Source organism: Nylanderia fulva, unplaced genomic scaffold (assembly GCF_048542155.1).
Source record: "Nylanderia fulva isolate GAGA-0341 unplaced genomic scaffold, ASM4854215v1 Scaffold10, whole genome shotgun sequence".
Lineage (NCBI taxonomy): Eukaryota > Metazoa > Arthropoda > Insecta > Hymenoptera > Formicidae > Nylanderia > Nylanderia fulva.
In genome coordinates this window covers 1,907,225-1,931,261 of record NW_028189193.1, presented here as the reverse complement: position 1 = coordinate 1,931,261, position 24,037 = coordinate 1,907,225, and the positions used below count along the sequence as shown (strand labels likewise).

The 24,037-nt window shown below is 37.8% G+C and overlaps 1 protein-coding gene and 1 long non-coding RNA gene across 2 annotated transcripts in view; one reads left to right on the top strand and one right to left on the bottom strand.

Moving 5' to 3' along the window:
- The first annotated feature begins 1,783 nt into the window (after positions 1-1,783).
- The window catches only part of LOC114943803 (uncharacterized), a 76,626-nt gene continuing 54,372 nt past the window's right edge, over positions 1,784-24,037 (top strand). The window contains exons 1-2 of the mRNA XM_029319529.2: positions 1,784-3,057; positions 22,121-22,398. Coding sequence (XP_029175362.2) covers positions 2,817-3,057; positions 22,121-22,398 — 519 coding nt within the window. The 5' untranslated portion in view covers positions 1,784-2,816. The remainder of the gene's footprint in view (positions 3,058-22,120; positions 22,399-24,037) is intronic.
- LOC114943804 (uncharacterized) overlaps positions 21,800-24,037 on the bottom strand; it is a 76,805-nt gene continuing 74,567 nt past the window's right edge. The window contains exon 3 of the long non-coding RNA XR_003822081.2: positions 21,800-22,387. This is a non-coding gene — a long non-coding RNA (uncharacterized LOC114943804). The remainder of the gene's footprint in view (positions 22,388-24,037) is intronic.

Below are 24,037 nucleotides of genomic sequence, written 5' to 3'. Positions count from 1 at the left end.
CTTTAACGTATAATACATGTATTATAAAACAGCATCGTAGGGGATACACTTGATGCGTCAGAAATGAAAAATCGCAGTTTTATATATATAATACATTATATATATATATATAAAACTATTTCAAGTCTAGAACATATATATTGTATGCAAACATAGTCTGTAGACACTCTCTGTAATCACTGTCCACTATCTACAGATTGTATGTGGATAGTCAACATAGTTTCCGTTCACGTTTATTCAGTGTGTCCAATAAAATTTGAAATTGATTCATTTTTTCATTGCTGGTCTTCCGTGACACTTTCAATTTATAACACTTCTAAATCTATAGACTTTCATTTAATATTTCTATTTTGAGCATTGGATATTATTCGCGTAGAGTCCACAAATACGCAAATTCCAAGTATATTATCCGGGCAAAATATAGATATATTAGGCGTAATGTAATAAATAATATATATAGATTTAATAAGATTTATGAATATCTGAGATTTATAATATAAGAATTGTTAACGATACTCTCGACAATATATGTATATAATAGGTTGTTTAAACTTTTGTCGCATAATTCCCTACTGAGTCTTATGGAAAATGTTTTGATATTCACATTGAAACACATACATTTGTACTACACATACTATTACATTTGTACTTCTGCTCGTTATTGGACTATTTAACTCTTCTACTCCCGGCGGGATAATTGCGTCCTGTGAATAATTGGCGGTAAATGGTATACATGAGCTTGATCACATCTCGCGTTAACCAACCGACTGTTAAGTGAACCGAAATTTTCGTATAAGCTTGTCATAAATTCTTATCTTCATTTTGCGCGACACGTTTATCACATTATAATAATTAGACACACGTATATCTCAAATGTAAATTCTATCAAAGTCCATTTATGATTAAAAGAGAAATCTAGTTTCATCTTAATTATTAATTTCGATCAAAATTAATTTAGAGGAAAAAGCAAAAAGAATATAAAGTATAGACAAATATTTGTAAGCAAAATTAAATCAGCAAAAAGATGTTATTTAAAAGAAAAAATAAAAGAACTTATTTTCTACTTTTTATATAGTACTTTTTACAGTCCGAAGAAATGAGTGCCATGAAAAAATGTCGAAATTCCCGCGAAAATGTAAAATATCGGTCGGACTAACTAAGAAACTACATAAAGAGAAAAGCATCTAAATTCCACCGTGGAATTGTTCGATTGTTTCAGATCGCACTGTAGTCTCGTTCGCGCTATCCTCAAAGTAGATAGCTCTAGGAATACCACGAGGAATAAGTAGCGCGGAGGAAGAAGCGGAAACGGAGAATGCCGAGCGACTGGCAAGGTAGACGCGCCGAGCATCGCCGAGACGCGGCTCGCGGCTCTGTTTCGCGAGGCGCGCGATGATGGCGGAATGCGCGCGGACAGAGCGTACAGTATCGTCCGGCCCGTCGATCGAGCACACGGTGGAGTCGATCGCCCATCGCGGCGGCAGGATCGAGCGCAAAAGGGGCAGCAGCAGCAGCAGCACGTGGCTGGTACGCGTGACGGAGTAATAGATGCCAAAACGGCAGTACGCCGTTACGAGGAGCCGAGGTGGACCGATCGTCGAATGCGGGCAAGTGCTCGTGGAAAAGCGCTGTTTGCATGTAGATCGCGAGGAGGTGGAGAAGAAGAAGAAGAAGAAGAGGAAGAAGAAGAAGAAGACGGTGAGGAAGGAAGTAGTAGAGGGAGTAGGAGAGAAGAAGAGAGAGATCGACGACGCGGACAACTAGACTGAACGGCCGCCTCGCGGATTTTCATCGCACGGCAGGGGGTAGCGGGTGCCACCACGGGGGCGGGGGTGGGCTTGCCCCTGCTTCTTCTCGTTGTTGCTCTCCTCGACGATCTCACGCGCGCGACGACGGCCGCGCCGGTGATAACCCAGCCGCTGGACAGCCTCCATCCAGCCGACGTCGCTGCATCTGTTCGTCCGTTCGCGCCGCGTCTCTTTCGAAGAACGATACGGAAGTGCGCGTCCAGCCTTAACGAAATCGGTTCTGAAGATCGCGCGAGTCGGAGAACTCTGGATCATCATCTTGCTACGTTGACGACGCGTCTTTCGTCTTCGTCCGCGCCGCCGTTGTTGTTGACGTCGTCTCTGTCATTAACATCGCCACCGCTGTCGTCGTCGTCGTCCTCATCATCATTATCATCATCGTCATCATCGTCATCATCGTCATCGTCATCGTCATTATCGAGAGCGCTGTTGAATATTGTCGTCGTCCAGCATCAAGATCTCTCCGCTCTCAAGATCACCCCGGATCGTAACAACGAGGATGAAGAGATCGCAGCGCGACGAGGAAGAGCTAAACGAGTACCAATCAGCAAGAGATCGAAGCTAAAAGATCAAACCTCTCCGAACATCATCAACCCCTGGCCGGAGGCATGGCGACGCATTGACGAACACTCTCTACCATCTCGCAAGCTGGAATCCGCGCCGACCATCGACGATGGCTTTCGCCCTGCAGTCCGAGCTTTCACTCCGCTGTTAGAGCCCGTCTTCAAGTTCGGAGAATCGATATTGCGCCCGGAGAATTCCCTGCGGGATATCCTACTTCACGAGAGCGCCTCCAAGACAACGGCGACGACGACAACGGCGGTGGCGACGAGAACGAGCACGCGAACCGAGGAAGATGACGTCGGGGAAGTGAACGAGGACGGAGTGAAGGATGGTAATAATAAGAGCGGAAGGGGGTTGGTGCACGTGGGGAACAAGGATAATGGTGCGGTCGTAGTTGGTAGTGATAGTGTTATCGAGTGGACAACGACGACTGTCGCCGAGCCGATGTCATCGTCGCGGTCGGCGTTCTCCGGAGACGATGTGCAGGTGGCCGAGCGTGTAAGAGTGCGCGCGAATTCCGAACGAAATTCACCGAGGAACGAAGAGAGCGACGAGGAGCAGCTCAAGGTTACCGTCGCGCACGACGTCGAAGATTCGTTCGTATCCTCGACGACGACCACGACGACGACGACGACGACGACGACGCAGCGTCCACCACTGACCCAAGACACCTCTATGGAAGCACGTGAGTACTCGAAGCATTTTTTAACCGAATAAATCAGGGTGTCTGGAAATCTAGAAATTATCTGCATTTTTTCACAATATTCTACATTTCTTTCAATAATTTGACAGTTCTTATTAAATAAATATAATAATAAATAAATAGTTTATAGAGATATTTTTGTTTCGATTATCGTACATAATGCAGATTTTATAATTGATTAAAATTTTTTTTTTAATTTCCGAACCTTTTCATGGTTGACAAAAATATCTCAAGGATTTCATGATTTAATTGATTTATCATATAGATATATACAAATTATATATTTGACATTTCTTATTAAATAAATATAATAATAAATAAATAGTTTATAGTGATATTTTTGTTTCGATTATCGTACGTAATGCAGATTTTATAATTGATTTAAATTTTTTTTTTTTTTTTTTTTTTTTTTTTAAATTTCCGAATCTTGACAAAAATACCTCAAGGATTTCATGATGTAATTGATTTATCATATAGATATATGCAAATTATATATTTGGAAATAATATACTAAAAAGTCAGGGAATTTTCTCATCGAGTCTGCTGGACACCCTGTCAATGTCTCCTTTATTAATGCGTATGTGTGTACTAAAAAAAAAAAAAAATTCTTTAATTCTCTTCACATCATTCTCATCTACTATAATCTGCAAAATCTTATATTTATCTACAAATTTATCCCATTATGAATTTGTTGTGCGTTTAACTATTTTAAATCTAAACCCGTGTTATAATTCTTAGAGGAGACTATACGAGTTTTTGACCCTCGTATCTACCCTCGTTAAAAGAGGATCTTCTATATCGAGGGATTAAAGGGTTATGGCCTTTTTTCGAAGCGATATAAAAGAGGGCGAGAAATTTAACCGAGCGATCGACTCTGGGCGATTTCCATCGGTTCTGTGTCGCGTTCGTATTACGACGTATATCTCTGGGATTCGAGGCCGGTACAGAGCGTTAAGGGTAGCCGGCAGCCGGTAGGTTGTACCGTAGAGCAGAACGAAGGGTGGCCCGCGGGCGAAGAGCGAAAGGGCTTCGTCGCTATGGAAACCCTGGCACACGGCTCTCCGACTACTGTGGGGTGCCTCAAGTTTTTTATGGCCCCGAACGATCGGAGGGTCGAGGCTCTAAAAATCGTTACACAGACCTAGATACTCGTCCTCTCGTCTCCCCTTCTTTTTCTCTCCCTTGCTGACGCCCTGCTGCTGTCGGGCTGCTCCTGTAACATTCGCCACCCTTCCGGTCACGGACCTTACGCAACAACGTTTTTGCGCTGCGTTATTTCGCTAATTATTGTCGGGCAATCTTTATATCAAAGACGCGTGGAAACCGATCGAAGGATTCTACCTTGAAGACTTGTGTCTTATTGTTGGTTTTGTTTCCGCCACGTTGTGAAGTATCTAAATATTCTGTTTAGTTAGGGTGAATATTTCTTGTAATATAGAAACGTCGGATTTTAAAGCTTGAATAATCGAATGACATATTCACATAATCACGCGGGTTATTTTAATTCTGTAAACATCTTAGAGTTTTATAGCGATCAATTTTGCAAAGAAATTAAAATTTTGTTTCCTATAATAGAACGTTTTCTAATTATAATATACTCGTTTCGACAGTAAATTCGTAAAATTTCGAAATTAGCAAAAAATATTTTATAATTCTTATTTTATCCAATTAGCACGCTTATATTCACGAAATATCAATATTACATCCATGTTTTATTGAATATTTGCCATAAAAAAAAATCTTATAACGTTTTTACACTTGAAGTTTTTAATTTTTTAAAGACGTGAGACCTCTTACAATATTATTATATACGCGAAAAATAGGAGGGTAAAAATAAAAGAGACAAAGAAACTAATTGTATTTAAACTGAAAAATAGGATGAGAGAGAACTAAGCTTTTTCGAGACGATTAAAATCGGTACGGGGATTCCGCTGGTCGTAATCGGCATTTTTACGCATTCACGTTTTTTTCTCGCGTAAAGCTCCAACCCGGCTCGGTTTGGTTGCACGGTGAAATTTACTTTCTCGCTCCCCGGAAGTCACGTTATTCCTTCCGGACGGAGGCGAGTCCCGTCTGCCAACATTATAGACACGGTGCTTATGGCGCGCTCTCCCTACAACGGGAGAGCGAGTCAATACTTTACAGTTCGAAGTGAACGCTCGCTCGTATTTCGCCTATCGCCTCCACGTCGTGCACCCCTTCGAGCCGTCGTGGAGGGTGCCAAGAGCACCGGGGGCTTTACATCGTTTCTCTATGCCCTTTCTGTGCCCATCGTCGTGCACAAATACGACGAACGTATCGCGAACTCTGTCGGTCTGCAAACGTTCTTTGCGGATACGAAGAATAGAGCGATTTAGAAAAAAATTCACTGACGTTTGGCGAATATAATAAAAGATATCCAAAAAATAATTAAATTTTCACATTTTTTTTGATTAACTAAAAGTTAATAATTATTGTTATATGAAATGTAATCAAAAAAATTATTAACTTTTAGTTAATAATTATTAAAGAATTTTTTTTTCTGAAATGTAAATGCGAAAGTCGCATCACCGTTTCTCTGATTCTTATCGCATGAAAGATTCAGCCGTAGCGCATTCTCGGAGTGAGTGGCGGAAAGTTAAGTATTCGGATGTATATTGACAGCTTCGCCAATGCGCGCGGCAATTATACGGGGCGATAGTTTTGAGAGAATACAGAGTCGCGAACGACCGACAGACTAAACAAAAATAACCTCTTGTGGGTGCATGTTTCGCCCGCATGCACGTGCAAAGGATGTCTGGTTGCGACACACCAGAGGAGTGGAGGAAGTATATGGCATGCCATAAACACACAACTGCGGGAGAACTAACGGGGCTTATCGGGTTATATTGATATTTACCTTCGATAACGCGAATTATTAATACTATTTCCGAACGTATAGTTAAAGTATCGAAGAACTGTCAAATATATGTGCCGGAAATTTTTCAGATATTGTTCGAAGGGGATATTTTTCGCACTGTCGATTAATATCGATGGCGCATGTAAGGCGATGTACCGATATGTTTAAAATGAGACTGTCGATTGCTAAATTTGACGTAGACTATATATCAGCTTTTTCTCAAGCGAATTATTTCGTCGTCTGATAATTTGTATACATAATTAGCACATCTATCGCTAAATAAAATCTCTTAGCACACAGTATATAATATTTAGTAACGTGAATAATTTAATTAAGCGTTCTCATACACACTTATACAAGAAATTAAAAAAATTAAATTATGATTTGATGACATAATTTGTCTCTGGTCTCTGATCTATAATCTTATGATCTCTTGTTTCCGCACATTTTCACGAAATGAGACGTTAGCTGCACACACACAATATTGAACAGTCTAATTGTATTGAAAATCTAATTAACGGATATCATTATTCTTTTGACAAATCTGTAAATCTGAATAGATTGCCATTAATTAACGAAGTTAAAGTTTGTAGTGTATTTTCATAAACATATTCATTAAAATTAAAGATTACAGATTGGGGACGAGAAAAAATGATTAAAAATCTAATATATCTACTAACAATAAATACTATAGATTTGAAATAAATATTTTGTCCGATTGTTTCGAATATCATATAATCCCTTGTTTTCTTGGTAATATATATCAATAACGAATTTTACAAATGCTTTATTCAATCACAAAGAATTGTAAACGTCTCTCAGTATTTTGAAAGACATTGCATTCTCCACAAAGCATAAGACGATCCCTCGTTCGATCCCTAAAATTCATCTGAATGAGATTCGCGCGCGTACTTTTGTATCTCTCGCCAAAATCCCTCTCTCGGATCACCGGTTCACACACGCGAGTATGCGATCAGCGTCGTATTCGTTTTGCCATGCTTGAGTTCGTGTTTACAGGAACCGCAGGATCCTCGCGGTCGGAGTTATTTTTAACTATTCCAACCGTGCGCGCAGCCACCTTCCCCATTTCTCCCTTGTGCTCCTTTTTTTTCTTTCGTATCTTTTCGTGCACAATCTACCTTTCGCTCACAATAACGAACAGAAATCGGAGCATCGCTCCGTTCGACCGAAAGGATCACAAGAAGAGAGGTAGCTTCTTCGAGAACTGGTCGGCTTCTTTTTTTTTTCTCTTTCTCTTCCGTTGTTTCACCTGTCCATTCTTTTATTTTTCGCCAGGTCGATGGATTTTTAGACGTTGCTCTGTACTTATTTCTCGCGTGGCTTTTGCTTCAATATCTCTTTGATATGAATCAAACTTTTGTTAATAAAATGTGAAAATATTTTCCCACGCAGCAGAATTTAACTTGTCTTATGCTCAATTTAATTCGTCACGAGCCGTCACAATCAGCCTATAAAGATTAATGTATAATAAAAGAGAAAGAGAGAAAGTGTATGTTGATACAAGACCGTGTGTCACATAGTTTGCATATATCGTGTGTTTTTGGTTGTGTCTGACTACGTACACGGATCGTGACTTTGCGTAGAAATCAGCTGATCAGTCTTTTCGCGCATCGGTCGAACGTGTACTTTTTTTTGCTTTTTCCGTTCCTATTTTTTTTATACCCTATTATGTCTTGTCGCACGTGCGAATTATGCAGCGCGACTGCAATACCGAATGGCTACAACGTCGTTGAAGAACGATGATCGAACACATCGCGTAAACTTAACTTTCGATTCACGTACAAGAGTGTCAGCGAGAGAACAAAGCTCACAAAATTCGTATTCCTCGTTAAAATTTGATGTGGATATTTCTTTTGTGAAATCTCCAATCCCCCAAAGCACATAAATTAACTATGATATATCATGATTTATATAGCGAGAGAGCTCAATTCGCCGCATAAAATTTTAATTCTCGATCGATATTATATCTCTAATAATATAAAAATCGTTACTACGGTTGTTCATTATATTTTGATCTTCAGCACATCGAATTAATATAATTACGAGAATATCGATATGTTGCTTAAAATGATATATTGTCTACCACAGGTAAGAGACAACATAAAATTAAATGTAATTAATATTGACATTCCTATGAATATACTATGAATATACTCGAATTTTCTAAATATCGTTTATATTGATTTAATTCATTATTTATTTGCCGTTCGATCTCGGTTATTGCGAGCTACCCGTATCATTTGTATCATTACTTAACGCGTTTATTTCCGTGCTCCTGCAAGAGAGCGGAGAGTCATCCTCTTTTACGATCTAATTCGTGATCTGGACAGTGCCCAACGATGAGTTCTCGTGACTGCGTGATACCCGGTATACCCGGTATAAGAGGAATGACTAAATGGCCTGACTAACCGGTCAGGCATCCCAAAACTCGCGATTTATTTTCGTATCTCTAGAAAAGAACTGACGCACCGGTGATACACCGACTGAGAGAAAGTATGAAATTTCTTCGTCGTGTGAATTCAAAGAAATATTTCGAAGAATCATTGTATTCTTTGCGAGAACGCCGTTTTCGAAAGAAAAAAAATAATGATTCTCTATCGACTCGTATGTCTTTGCAATCTATGATTGTAATAATTTATGGTAATTTGTTAAATTATAAATTTGAGGTCTTTGGTCTCCCGTCTCTGGTCTATGATCTCTAGTCTTTACATATACTTATCTATGTTAAATTAAAATTTTTGTGTATTTAAATTAATTAAGCACATTTTTTTCGTATTTATAATGTACATTTATAATGTACGTTTTAATATATATTTTCACAATCACGCTTTATTCGTGTAAAATCAATTTTTAATGCTACTTTGCGAAAATGGAGAGTACCTGTCACATTAATTCCGCGACACATTTTCTTCAAGCAAAAGTGACATTTTCGCGGCATCGATTCGTGCCACGCATTATTATATCAAATAAATATACAACTGCATTTCATGAATAATCACGTGAAATATATACTATCACATATATCATTAAATACATATTTTATTGAATATGATTTTCAATATAGTTTAATAAAGTATAAAGATAATAATTAATATAAATACGGGTCGTGTTAATAACCTGAAACGTATCTTTGACATTTTTACCTCTCTTATGCGCACTGCTAAAAATAATACTGCTTCTTAATTTTTATTTGTGTCAAAATTTTGCATTAGATACAATCGTGCACAAACGGTATTATAATTTTTTATAATTAACGACTATTACATAACAATTGTAGAAAGATCGCGTACCACATATAAAAATGTGCATGCATCAGTTTTTATTAGCTCAACTATTTAAAAGTACACAAGGCTATTTTTATCCAAGTTATTATTTAACATATCCAATGTGATACGTTGCACATTCGCGGATTAACGAGACCAAGACTGTTAAAAGACCATGTTACGCGACGAGACTTCTTATTATACGCATCATTAATTATCGCGTCTTGCACAAGAATTTCATAAAAGTGCAACGACTACTCTCGCAAGATATTTAAATGCCGAAGCGACGTTTAAATGCCGAAGCGGATTTACGAGCGTGGGGGCAATGGGTGGAAAGCATTATTTACTACGTTAAACTCCGTTCGCGCGCAGACTAAGCCGTCTCGATTGCATAACGACATAAACAGCCGGTGTAATAGTGGCTCAAGGTCTATTATACGCATATGCATTGCGTCAGTCGCCGTGATTTTAACAAGTTACATCTCCACGCTCGGCACGTAAAACCCACCTCCGAATCTAGCATATTAATCGATCTGCATCGATATAAGTTTCATCTCGTATCTATCTAATGCAATTTTAATTGCACAGAGCATTTCATATACACAAAAATATTTTTTAAGTACATAATATTCCTGTATCGCTCTTATGTAGTGAATGAAATTATTTATTATATATTTGAAAATTATTTTTTGTTTAATTCTATAAATAATGCAACTCTATGTTTAACGTCAGTTTTTGTGTACCAACGGTTTTTATAATTATTTCTTCTCTCGAATAATTTTTACGCGATATATATATATACAGCACACGGATTATAACGGGACATTCTATATTTACGTATAATGTAATCGTCGCAATCATCGCAACGCGCAACGGAACAATAAACGGTCTGTGAATTTCATTTCGTCATGCTCCTTGATATACGATACTGTCTGGCTGATTGGTTATCCAATTGTGCAGCTTTTTAAGAATAGACCTTTATTCAAGGACTTTGGCCGAGCAGACGAGGACCAGACGTGCCCGCGGCGCATGGTCAGACGACTAGCTGTATATTTCGCCAACATAAGTTCTCCGCTTGTTTTCACACATGTATATATGTGTGTACGTGTGCGTGTGTGTATATCCTTCTCTGACACGTAACAAAACAATTCTCAAGCCAAGTTTATACCTATTTTATCACGCTTTACTTCATTTCATTTCAGAAAATCACTGTAATTTATGTGCGAGATTTAAGCACGTATGGAAAAATATATATGCTATTTGATAATTATCAAAAATTGGATATAATTAAATAAATATTCTCTAGATAGTGACTCTTCAAAATTTTCTTGCCATAATTAACTATATGAGTATTTTTTTTAATAATTTTTTTATAGATTTTAACGTACAGAAGAAAATGTTTTTTTAATACGCGCCATATATTGAACGCTATATATTCCAAGATTAAAACTCGTCTCAATTAAAAACTTATATAAACGTGTTCTTATTTTTATCTCCTTGGTTCAGGTTCTCTGCGATAATTATGGTTTATTATTGCATCTGTCACTGTACCACGCAAGTTTGACCGATGCGTCACATTGCGCAGCATTCCATAGCAGGGATTCCCAAACTTTCCAGTCTTTCGTTCAATTATATTGTCGAAAATTAACAATTATTCAGCTATTAAACATAGGTGCATTATACATGATATTTATTAAACAATGAAATAACAAAAATATCTATTTTTAATCCTCCGCAGCTCTTATTTGATTTTTTATTACTTTAAAAGAATATGACATAAGTCTCCTGTCTTGAATTCTATAATTTATTCCTAAAAATAAATACGATTAATATTCTTTCATCGCGAAAGATGATCTATAGAGAATCAAATTTACATATACATACTATAATACAAAAAACTTTGTCTGTCTTTTCACGTGTGTTTCCGCTATTAATGAAATATTTGTATTAATTAATATTTTGTTTTTTCGACAATTTTGTCTTGCTTGTCGGGCAAAATACATATCTTCGGTTTGGGAACCAGTGCCCTGGAGTGATGCATGTGAATAGTGCGCTGACATCCGTCAGAGTTGCAAACGAGAGCAGCACGCACGCGCTTCCCTTTCCTCGCGTTTCATCGTCACTCGGTCGAGCTATTGTTTCTTCCATATCAGCGTTGACAGATCATGTCTCGCTCTCCTAACATTGATTTGACACGTGTCAATGTCGATGCGTATATATACCGGCTTCGCACCTCGCGGAAGAACGAAAACGTGTCGATGACGCGAAATGAATGTATACGATTCAAGAAAGATTAATCTTCAGAAATTTCCGACAAAGTTTTTTTCCGCTTCAGCACTTTTCCGATCGAAATTAATGAATCTTAATGAAATAAATTCTGTCATAAAATGCTGAGATATTTCTGGTCAATTTCTACCTTTCATTGAATTCGTTATTAATCTTGATGAAATATGTACGTTGATTTTACATTATCTTTGCATTAAAGATTGTGACAAGTAATCGGTGTAATCTATTTTTAAAAATATACAAGTTAGCCAATTCAAATAAATACAAATATTTTGTTCTTTTTTTTTTTAAATATATTTTGTAGACTTTTTTTGTAAATTAAAAATAGTTCACTTTTCAGAAGAAAATACATGTTATCAATAGAATATGTTAATTGTACAAGTAACGTCCTAAAATATGCTATCACATCTACATTCTTATAGAAATTTGCGCTATATTTCTCCAGGAAAATTACGCGTAATTACGCGTAGAAAAGGAATGCGGAAAATGACGGTGCTTGCGAACTAACGATCGCGAGATAGATCCCCGATGCATCGTCTTCGAGATGCAAGCCGCGTGCATCCGCGCTGCACCGGCGGTCGGTAGATATTCATAGCCGTTCCTCGTAGTTTGTAATCTGTAGTCGGTAGGTAGGGAAGCTGGTGGTCGTGCGATGGGATCCGGGAGCAGTCCTAGCGACGAGCCCTACGAGATCGCTAATTTCGATCCGATTCACGCTCGAGTGGCTCGGCTTCGTTTTTCCGATCTCTATCTTCGTTTGATTTACCGCGTTCTGCTCCATTCTACTTGGTATGCGATCGGCGTTCCTCTCTTCCTTTTTTCCCTTCTTTTTTTCCTCTCTTTTTTTTCTTCGCCTTCCACCTCACCGTGCACAGCCTTCGGCTCCTCGAGACGATGACGCGCGCGAAAACAGGAATCGCCCCGCCGGGCGCGCCTCGTATTATTTACATTCCGCAGTCGCACTTTCAGTTTTTTCTCTTGCAACCGCGACACTCGCGCGTGCTTCACCGCGAGTTGTCAGCGAGGAATCGCGCACCGCGCCTGCCTAAGGTTGAGGAAGCGCATATTCTGAAGAGTAAAGATGCAATTACGCGAGAAAAATATCATTTTTTCTGTTTCTCTCTTATTTTTTTTTTCTAAATTTTCACACTTCGAAATTTTAATTTACGTACGAAAATGAAAATTCTATTACAGACATATTTCTTCTCTCGCACGAGAGACGAGGATTTCATATTTCTGTATTTGAGACGCTATTACATCTCATTTGTCGCGCGAAAAAGTGACAGTTTTCGTTGTAAAAATTCAAAAATAAAATTACGTAGAAAGAGAGAGAGAGAGAGATCAGAGGGAAAAAATTTCAAAGACATTCCTTCACGTTTACGAGATATAAAACTCCATTTTCGCGTTTGACAAACTGTTTTTTAAATTTTACTCTTCATTTTCCACGAGCATCGGTAAACGCGATTTATTTTGCGCCAAATCGTAATTTTTTGAAAACGTCAGTATACGAAAAAAAAAAAAAAATTAAGAAATATCCTTCTCTAGACGAGATACGACCATTCATCTCCGCGTTCGAGGGATTGTCAGATCTCGCTCGTCGCTCCGTCGTGTTTCATTCATCGTTGAAGATTCTCGAGGATAAAATAATGCAGATGAGACAGGAGAGGCCGCGCGTGTGTTTTGTACTTTATATCTCTCAAACGCGTTACCTCGTCGTTCATATATAACGTGTAATATTCGTCGCGCCGACGGAAACGCGGCCGTCTCGCGGACATCCCGTGCAAGACTACTTGACGTTTAACGCGAACGTCTGTCTATCTGTTCGTCCGCTGGCCAAGGACGCACTTGTCGACGGCACGAGGCGTAACACCTAGCGCGATAGAGTTACGCGCTACTAATGTGTGTCACGCGTACGTCGATTGCGTCACGTCAGTCTCTCTCGCGTCGGGGCCGGCCCCGTCTTCACGACGGCGACGCGACGCGACGCGACGATCCGTCCAGACCGAGGTAATCGGTGTCAAGTGCCAAAAAAACCGAGACGTTCCCGGAAATCGCGATTAATACGTACGCTCATCGTGCGTACAGATGTTTGATGCTCTGACGCACGAGTCAATCTTCATCCTTCATGTACCAAAGTCGCGTGTAATCCTTTAGAATTATATGTCATTATATCAAAAGCCAAGTTCCATCATTATTCATCCTTATCAATCTTTTATAATTTAATTATATTATTATATTGTGTCTTTTTGAAGTTATCTTTTAATGTGTAATTCGAAAAAAAGTGATTTGTGAGTTTACTTTCAGTTTAAAGAATAGGTATACTCGAGAGTTTGCGTACTTCATTATTAATTTTTTTTTGTTTATTCGATGTTTTCAAAAAAATTATATCTCTGCTTCTTTCCCAAAATATCATGCATTTAATATACGTATTATGAAAAGAGAAAAAGACACATTTGTTAAGAAATTTCCGTTTATAGAATAATTTTTTTGAAATTCTGATCTTTCAGAAAACATCAATTTAATTGCACCTAATTTATTAAGAAAGGAACTCCTAATAATAGTAATAATAATATTGAAAAGATACCTTTCTGAGAAAAATATCATCTGGACATTGTTTCAGGCAATTTGAAATCCGCGAAACGTCATCGCGGAAAGAATAAACGTCAGAGAAATATACGAATGTATTCACCAAGAATGCATTCATTCACGCTTTTCGCGTCGACGCACACAAACGCGTTATTGATTGCATCGATATATATATATATTTCTCATGTTGAAATTTGTGCAATTTTCATCTCGATAGGAAATTGTTCCTTTAAATGTATATTAGCCGCCGCTAACAGCGAACGGATCTCTATAGAGTTTCCATCCGCGAAAGATAAGTTAGGATGCAACATGTGCGCCGAAATGCGTGTAGTTGGAGCGAACTAGCTCTCGCCTAGACACTCGACAGACTCGCGCGCTTTGCACAATAGTAGGAAGCGCTAAAAATAATCTACCCCGGCACATCACCGCGTTCTGGCCTTGGCCAGCTTCGGTCCTCGCAACCTGACCGTACCAGCACACTCTCTTTCTCTCTCTCTTTACGACAGCCTCTTCTTTCTCCTCCTTCGTCTTCATCCTCCCTCCGTACACGACACCTACACATCGCCGCACGTGACAGCCGTTGCGTGGGTGCGAGCCGTTTTTTAACCTTCCTCGCTGCGCGGAGGATCGATTAAAAGTTTGCTCCTTTCTTTCGCCGTCTCTCGCGCGACCCCCGTTTAACCCTTTTACTCGACAATAAAGTGGAAAAAAAAGTTATTTTTCCACGTCGAAACGAGAAAAGCAGAGAATTACATCGGACTAATCAATTTCATGATATATCTCTTTGCTCTCTGGCTTGATTTTATTTAGAATTTTTTTTTTTGTGAGAAAGGAACAGATTAATTTTTTCAAGAGATTCGTCAACGAGTCGATATCAAGAATTATCGCCTACTGAACGAAGGCTAAAATTGGAAACTACGTCGTTAAAGATTGCTCTGATATGGCAAACTCGACAGTCGTAGATCGTTGAAAAGCGATTAAAAATGTTCAAGTCAGATTTCAGATGATCAGGGAAATGTGGAAAACCGCGGGCATTGTCAGGAAATTTTTCATATTATTCTACATTTGTCTCAGTAATTTGAAATCTTTTATTAAATAGATATAAACTTTCCTTTGACTCCCAGCACGCAAATTTTCTGTGTTGTTAAAAATTGATTCCTCTACAGTGTGTTCCTTAATTTATATTTTCATCGTCGTGCTATTTTATTTTAATGTGTTTAATAGAGACAGAACTAAAAAATTTGATATAATATAAATTAAAAAGATAAATATTCAAATAGTTTATAGTGACATGTTTGTTTCGATTATATCGTACATAATGCAGATTGCATTTGATTTAAATTTTTGTTTTTTTAACTTCCGAACCTTAAGGTTTTCATGATTTAATATTTAATTGATTTCATATAGATATTAAAAAGTCAGGGAAAAAATGAATTTCTGGTCTCGGAAAATTTGAAAAAGTCAGGGAATTTTTTTCATCGAGTCTGCTGGACATCCTGTTGAATTTCTATATGTATATTGGACGCATGCGAAATCTGTTCCTTCCACGCGGACGGGATCGTTCGACGAAAGAACCGAGATATTAAATCGAAAAAGGAGACGTTAAATCCCCCGTCGCGTGATTTACTTGACAAAGTAGTTCGCGTTCGCGGAGATGCGACACTAAACCCGGCATGCGGTGTCTCTCGTGGCATCCTACGGATATTGCCGCAATGCACGTGGCAACAAAATACGAACCGAGGGGAGGAAACACGACCCCGCAGACTCTATTTTAAAATCAAAAAAGTCATTGTTTAAGCGTCTTTCGGAATCCGATATCCGCGTATTAGTGTTTAGTCTGGCGTCGCGTTTCACCGGGTAGACGCGCCGGCTTCGTACTGCACGTGCCATCATTTCTCGATTTTACCCTTTCCTTCCTTCGTCCGCGATCTGTCTTCGTCGCACATTTGCCCAAAGTTTTGCCATCGAACATTAATTACCCGGCAACACTGTGTAATACAAATGTATGATCCAGTGTTTTCCAGCTACCGCACGAGCTAAAATATTCGACATTGTGTCACTCCATAGATATACTAACATTTTTACATTTGGTATCATTTTTTTTTTTTTTTTACGGTATGGTATTTTGATAGAAGGTGATAAATTTGTAAAAAAATGTTAAATATTAAAGAGTTTGAAAAAGCTATGACACGCAGTGTTGCTGAAAAGCACCTTGCAACATTTTTTGTCGGACAAAAATATTCGCTCCATTATACCTCTCGTAAGTTGTGATTGCTTATAGCTCGCGCGGAATATTAATAGCTCGATGCTTTTCTATTTGAGAGTAATCGATCGCAGAATTTTAAATCCATCGGAAATTCTTTCATTAAAATTCTATAAGCGAGAAGACATATCCTATCAAATACTACTTAAGTATTTAAAAAAAAATGCTATTTTAAATTTTTTCTTTAAATCATATCGTTATATAATTTTCGTTTATTTTACTTTCGCTATAGCGAAAAAAATATTTAAAAAATTTAAAAATTTGTAAAAAATATTAGAATATTATTCATAAATTGCATAAATTATAAAAATTGATATACAGATATTTAAAGAAATATGTCAATATTCACTATTTCATTTTTATTTTTTATGCTATCTTTCTTATCATTGTCACATTCAACATTATAACACGCATTATTAATTTTTAACTTTTTTAATTTTCGATACTTTTTTTGCCTATAATAATTTTGCGACATATTTATTAATAATAAACCGATTACAACAAGCCGACGCGAGTATAATCACGACGAAGAAATACTGTTAAGTTAGATTAGGTTATTAAAAAAAAAAAAAACCAAGCATGGCCCAGAATAAATGACCAAGTATTGGGCAAAAATTAATTACCACATATCGGGGCCAAGCATTGGCGCTATTGCAAAGACTGGCAATCCTCGAGATGAAAAACGAACGCGTTTTTAGTTTATCGCGAAGATGGCGAATCGCGCCCTCGCAGTCTCCGGCTCGTAGATCACGAGACGACGGAGCGTATTGTCTCTCCCTCTTGCTCGTTAACGTCTGTGTGCGCGCCTATTATCCGACTCTATTTTCCAATCTATCCTCGTACGCGAGGCGCACCTTGTCTCGTCCAGGCCGCTGCTAGTCTTCCTCTCCAAGCGAGTGCGGAGCGATGCGCTCTTTGTCTCGTAGCACTCCAAATAGGCGGCACTCAAGACTCGGCACAAAGAGCGGCGAATCCGAACGACGTGATAACGGAGAGCAAGAAAGCTCAAGATAAGACCGAGAGGCCCCTCGCAATATCGCGCCGCTCCCTGTAACGTCGACTCGTTCTCGAGGGAATATACACAGACACGCATACGGTACGTTGTTCGTATACGTTGTTGATAGCCTAATCGTCGAGCTAATCGAGTCGAGTCTCGAAATTCAATTGATCGTAAACTATTAGAGAGAACGACTTATTGCCATTCATTTTATATTTCAAAAATATGATCGCACTCTTTCAACAATTTTTATTCATTTCTGCAACGATATTGTCGCTTTGTAATATATTATCGGACACAGAGAGAATTTTCTCTTGGAATTTATATCCTCTGAAAATTATGCTATAATCGTGGGACAATCGGAAGAATTTTGTAAGACTTTCTTTGATTAATATTTAATAATATTTATGTACATATAACTACAACATAGTAAAATTAATGGAACGTATTTTATATCTTATTGCGATAGATATTTTTTTATTACGATAAATATTTAATAAGAGAGAAACTCTTGGAAAATTCTTCCAACAGCATATTGTACCAGATTTTCAGGATAAATTCGAAGAAAAAATTCTCTCCGTGCATGGATTAAATTAAAAAAAAAAAAAAAAAAACCTGTGATAGAAAGAGAAAGTTTTCAACAAATAACGAGTAAAAAAAAAATATTTTTTTACGAGTGGTTATATTGTATATAATATATTCGACTGTCGATTTCTCTTTTCAAACATCCCTAGCTCGAACAATCGCGCAGTCTCGCTCGTCGTATCGCGATGCACGCGATACTCGTGGATGCACTCGGCGAAGCCGCGCAGCGCATACGTTGCATACGCACACACAGACATATATATATATATGCGATGCTCATCGAATGATAGAGAGAGAGGGAGAGTCGTTCAAACGAGGGGCCCGCAGCGCCTGGGCTTTGGGCCTCGTCACGTGTTTTTGCCCCCCGTCTGGCCCCCACTGCGGCTCATCGTTTTTTGTCTGGTGCACCGCATGCTCTGCACAGCTCACCTCACCTCACCTCCTCTTCACCTCCCCCTTTTCCTCCACCCTCTTCATTTTCTGTCGAGTTCTCGTCGTGCTCGCGCTCTCGCTCTCCCTCTCAATCAGGGCCGGCGTGGATAGGTACGCTTCGTTTGCTAAGTATAGTTGATACTGAGTGTTTTCGATTACTGTATAGCTTATTTTTTCGATAAAGGCATATATTCTCTCTTCATAAAAAAATTTGAATGTATGTATATGAAAAATTCAAGATTTAATTATATATATAAGAACTGGAAAATGGACTTTCAAAATTTGTCCCAGAAAGCAAACTTTGATACAAATTTGTGTCTTGAGAATTTGATTTGATTTTTTCCGAGCTGAAACTGATTTGAATGAAATGATTTTCCTTTAAATTCCGAATTAACGGAATAAAAATTGTCTTATTTTTGCTTTCCACCAAGAACAACTTTATGCAAAAAATATAAGGAACGTATCGAAACTGTATATTGTTACCTCGTGCAACGACGTATTGATGAAATAATTATTCGTATTCGATACATACAAATTTTTGAAGTAGAAACTTCAATATACTCCATTACCAAAATAACTCCAAGCCACTACTAAATTTTTCCTCGAAATCAAATACCACGGAAGATGAATGTTTCATTCTCGCATTTCGCAAAAACTAAAAAATTCAAAAAATGGTAATAATTCAATCAATAGTTATTCGCGTTTCATACTATCACGTTATTATATGATGTCATATTCTAAGATCGAATTTTTGTTTTTTTAAAAAAGATGTGATTTACTTTGATTTAAGAACATAGCACTTGATAAGGACCGAAATCCACGGCCGAAACGTTGTGAAAATTTAATAAAAATTACTTATTTGCCCGAGTTGGTCGATTGAATTATTACCATTTTTTAATTATCATCTGGCGACTTCATAGTTTATATCAACTAAAAAATGCATTTAAAAAAGGAGGAGCAAACTCTGTTTTACATTGAATATGCGGTTAAGGAAAGCGACGCGAGCGATTCGGCGAATATTCGTAAGCCGTCCCTGGCCTTTCAATCTCGTCGTCATCGGTCGGTCCTTCGCCGCGTTGCATCCGGACGAGTATCTCCCTGGGGCCCCGAGACACGCGCACGGACACGCGTGTCCCTGCCAAGCGGTAGAAGAGGAGGAGAACAAGGAAGCGGTGGAGGCCATCGCGCGTCGAACGCAGCCGACGAGACCGAGAAGCTGTTCCGTGATCGCTACCGCGAGGCGAGAGAGAGAGGAAGATACGGTCGCTCGATCTCTCGATGCACCTGCCGACGTTGACGTTTGCGAGCTCTCAGACTCGTACGATGCTCGAAAAGGCTCGCGAGATCGCGAATAGGAACGATTTGCGAGACCCGGGTTTGTGGGAATTTATTGTTGCATTTTCATTCATTATTTCAATATTTGTCGAATGCTTGCGCGCATACAATAACCAGGGTGTCTAGCGATCAGGGAATTTGATAAATCTGGAATTGTCAGGGAAAAAAGTTGGGAAATTTACTATTTATCTGGATTTTTTTACATTATTCTACATTTGTCTCAATAATTTGACATTTCTTATTAGATAAATGTAATAATAAATACATAGTTTATGGTGATATTTTTGTTTCGATTATCGTACATAATGCAGATTGTATAATTGATTTAAATTTTTGGTTTTTTAACTTCCGAATCAATTTTTATTGTTGACAAAAATATCTCAAGGATTTCATGATTTAACATTTAATTGAAAAATAATACTAAAAATTCAGGGAAAAAATTAATTTCTGGAAAATCAGGAATTTTTTTTATTGAGTCTGCTGGACATCCTGCATAACGTTGAAGAAAGTCGCGTATTATTACTTTTTATTAAGTCTCGGATTAATTTCTCAACGACAAAACATATATAATGATATAAAGATACCAGGGAATTAATTGACCAACACTGGCTAAGGTGAAAAATCTTTTATTGAAAAAGACGCAACGTTTCGACCCCGAATTGGGTCCTCTTCAGGCTACAAATTAAATTATAAATCTCAGTTAAAAAAATGAAAATGACAGTAAAAATCGAATACGGAAAATCATACATATAATAGTGTTAAAAAATACCTGTTACAAGTAAGTGGTAAAAACTAAATGATCATAATGTCCGTTTTTTGTAAACGATCAGAACATGACAAGATATTAGTAATAAACGAACCGAAGTGCTCACTCTGACATATAACATTAAATTAAAACGAACAAAGACAATATCTCGAATAAATAACACAATTAAAAAGAGAAATACAAGTCGACCGAATAAAAAAAAATTAAATAAGCAAAAAATATATAAAACACTTTATAGGTGATAAAAACAAATTATACAATATATAAACTCTACTTAGATAAAAACGAAAATAAAATAAAAAGGAGAAATTAAAAATTAATAAAATAAATACCGATATCTAAAATAAATTCAAAATAGTATCATACATATCATTTAAGTTTTCTGTGTTCCGTTGCAAATTAATAGAATTCTTTTGTTTTTTGATGAAAATCATCTCGCTCATTTCTCTCTTTTTTACATGCACTTCATATATATAATCACATATATAATGATATTTTTCTAAAAAAGTATAAAGAAGTGTATCTCTCTAAAATCAATTTATTATATACATAATTAAAATTTTATTTTAAGAATCGAGTTGTAACGGGTTAAGTGACTTTATTAATGCATACTTGAAAAATGCATGACTTTATTAGTACACGTGACCTGAGTTAAGATACATAATTTGATAGCTGAACACTTTTATGGAAATTTTAATGAAGAATTCAGAATGCCAGAGAAAGACACGGGATCTTCTATTTAACACTGTGCTTGGAATCAAATAGGAATGTATCGTATAATCAGACGCTAATTAGAGACTAGTCGCTCTCTAACGAATTTATTACCGTATAATACACGATGAATACGTGTGTTTCTTTTGATTTATGCGCGCTTAGCCGCACGTTCCGATGAGACGATATTACGTGACTGATAACACGCGGCTTCGCTCTTCGTATATATGTTACATCTTTATGACCGCGATTATGCTCGCGAGTCCTTGGCTGCAGCAAGGAAAATGACATTTAATCGTTTCCACGTGTCGATGATATGTGTGTCGACTCGACGAACCGCACATATAGAACATTACTCGTGTCGCAATCGTTTGAGCTCTAACAACTTAGTCCTGAGATACGACACGCAAAAATACAGGCGACATTCTAACACTATTTAACTTTTATTTATTATACATTTCTGTAACAAATTATTAATATTCATCCTTTTTATTCGCATCATTAACATATCATCTACAAACATAATATTATAATGTAATATTAAAAAATTACGTAATAATGTAATATTAAGAGAATTATTATATTACATAAATATGTTTGCTGAAAAGAAATATTTATTTATATGCCTTTAACAGAACGTCAAATATTTTATTAATAATTTCTCGACATGTATTTAAACAATTCTCACATGCAATACTTAAAAAATGTATCAATCAATAAATATCTTTGAAATATATCGGCTAAAAGAAAGAAAGAGAGAGATTCCTTTACACATATATATCAAATAATGATCAACACGAACGATAACTTGTCATTGAGAAATGGTGATACGGGATATAAGTGTGAAAATGACAAAGACTGACAGACGAGTTTTTCGATGGAAATTCGTAGACTAATCGCAATGTCTAATGTTTGTTTGCAGTGAGTGCGAGCGGCTACATCGTCTCGGCGGCGCTCGTGCTGATAGTCGGAGCACTGGTGGGTGTCCTGGCGACGATATCGCGTCACCTTCATCATCGTCGATTGCTGGTGCACGAGCCGGTCCCACCCGGCTCCGCTTCCTCCTCTTCCGCCTCGATTCTCCATCACCATCATCGGCATCACCATCATCGTCACCGACATCGTCGCGAGGAGCCACCGCCGCCGCCGTTACAGCGCTGTCTTCTGCTACAGGATCATTGCCGTCATCCTGAAACACCGGTGAGTGATCACTTCAACATTATTGTGTAGCATGAAAAATTGTTGACAAATTATATCGCCGCTAAAAAAGCCGTAAAGCGCGACGAAATTCGATTCCAATACTGCCATATGACGTATATCAATAAATATGACGTGGCATAGGGATAAAAAATAACGCGCAGCCAACAGGTATTTGTGTATGCGAGAGAATGTTTACCTCTACGTATATATATATATTTTTTTTTATATCCCCCGTCTCTGCCTCCGGAAAATAAAATATCTAATATTAGCGGGCATTGATAGAGGAGAGAAGAATTTATAACGATAACAGAGGAATTTGCAGTAAATCGCGTCATTGATTTATATACAGATTATCGCATTTATCTCGAAGCTGTGTGTTCGAAATAAAACTTCGTGAGCAAACTTCCGCGTATATTCGTTGAAACTGTATACGTCGTACTAATTTTAGCAGACTTGACCGAGTTCGTCGAATAGCTTCTTTATACAAATAACGACTCGAAGAACGAGTCGACGTATCACATTCCAACGAAACAGAGCTCTCCTTCTTATATATCCTTTCTGTCGCGTATTTCGCCGAACAATCGATCAGTCTCGTTACACATTCTTGAATCATATCGCGAGTCCAAAAGGCAAATCGCGCTTCTTTATTGCCAGCCAGGCAAAATAGACGCGACGTTATCGTTGCAGACACATATAGTTGATAACGCATAGTTCGAAAGGAAGCGCGATTTCTTATCCAACGGAGGTGGTTATCGGTGACGTTGCCGACCTTCGACAAGATTATTACGCGATTCCTGGAACGTCGAAGGCTTTGTCTAGGAAAAAGCTACTGATATAGCTTATCTAGCAGCGGTCGCGCAGCTGTGTCTATCTACTTTTCCCTCTCTTTTCTTTTTACTTAACCGGAAGAGCAAACTTTCCATTATTCTCCATTTATTTTTCTTCTTTCATCTCGGTGTCCCGATTCAATTATTCCAAACGTGCGCGATAACACGCGACAACGAAGACGAATCTAGGACACGAGAATGATTCACACAACTTCATCTACAACCGTGATAGATAGTAGGTACGTGCATCAGTTTCACTATAAGTTTTCAGATGAAGAGATCTTGTTCTAAACAATAACATTCGTATTTACTTGCGCAAAGTAGACCCTACACGTAATATAATACAGTCAATTTTATTGATAAGTCATTTATTTACACAGTAATTTTTATTTCAGATCTATTAATTAAAAAACTGGATGAAATAATTTTAATATTTTATTATCGTCAAGATTTAGGTTGAAATTTCTTTTCAGGTTTCTTAATTTCTTGTTTTCTGATTTTTAAGTACAATCTATGATAAAAAAATATTTAAAAAATTGCTCTCTCTCTCTCGGGAAACATTTAATTCGAGACAAATGCATTAGAAAATATCTGTCGATCAAGTTTCCGACACGCGATAATTTCTCATCCCCATAAATAAATTCGGACTCGCTCGAGACAAATTTCGCCGAGACCCGAATCTTAATCTATACCTAAGCAGCATAATGCATCTCAGTACACTCCACTTATCGTCTCTCCCGATGGCGGGAGAGACGGCGAATCCTCGGCATCGATCGGGAAGCCCCTTCCCGAGGCGAAAGCCTCGAGAGGAC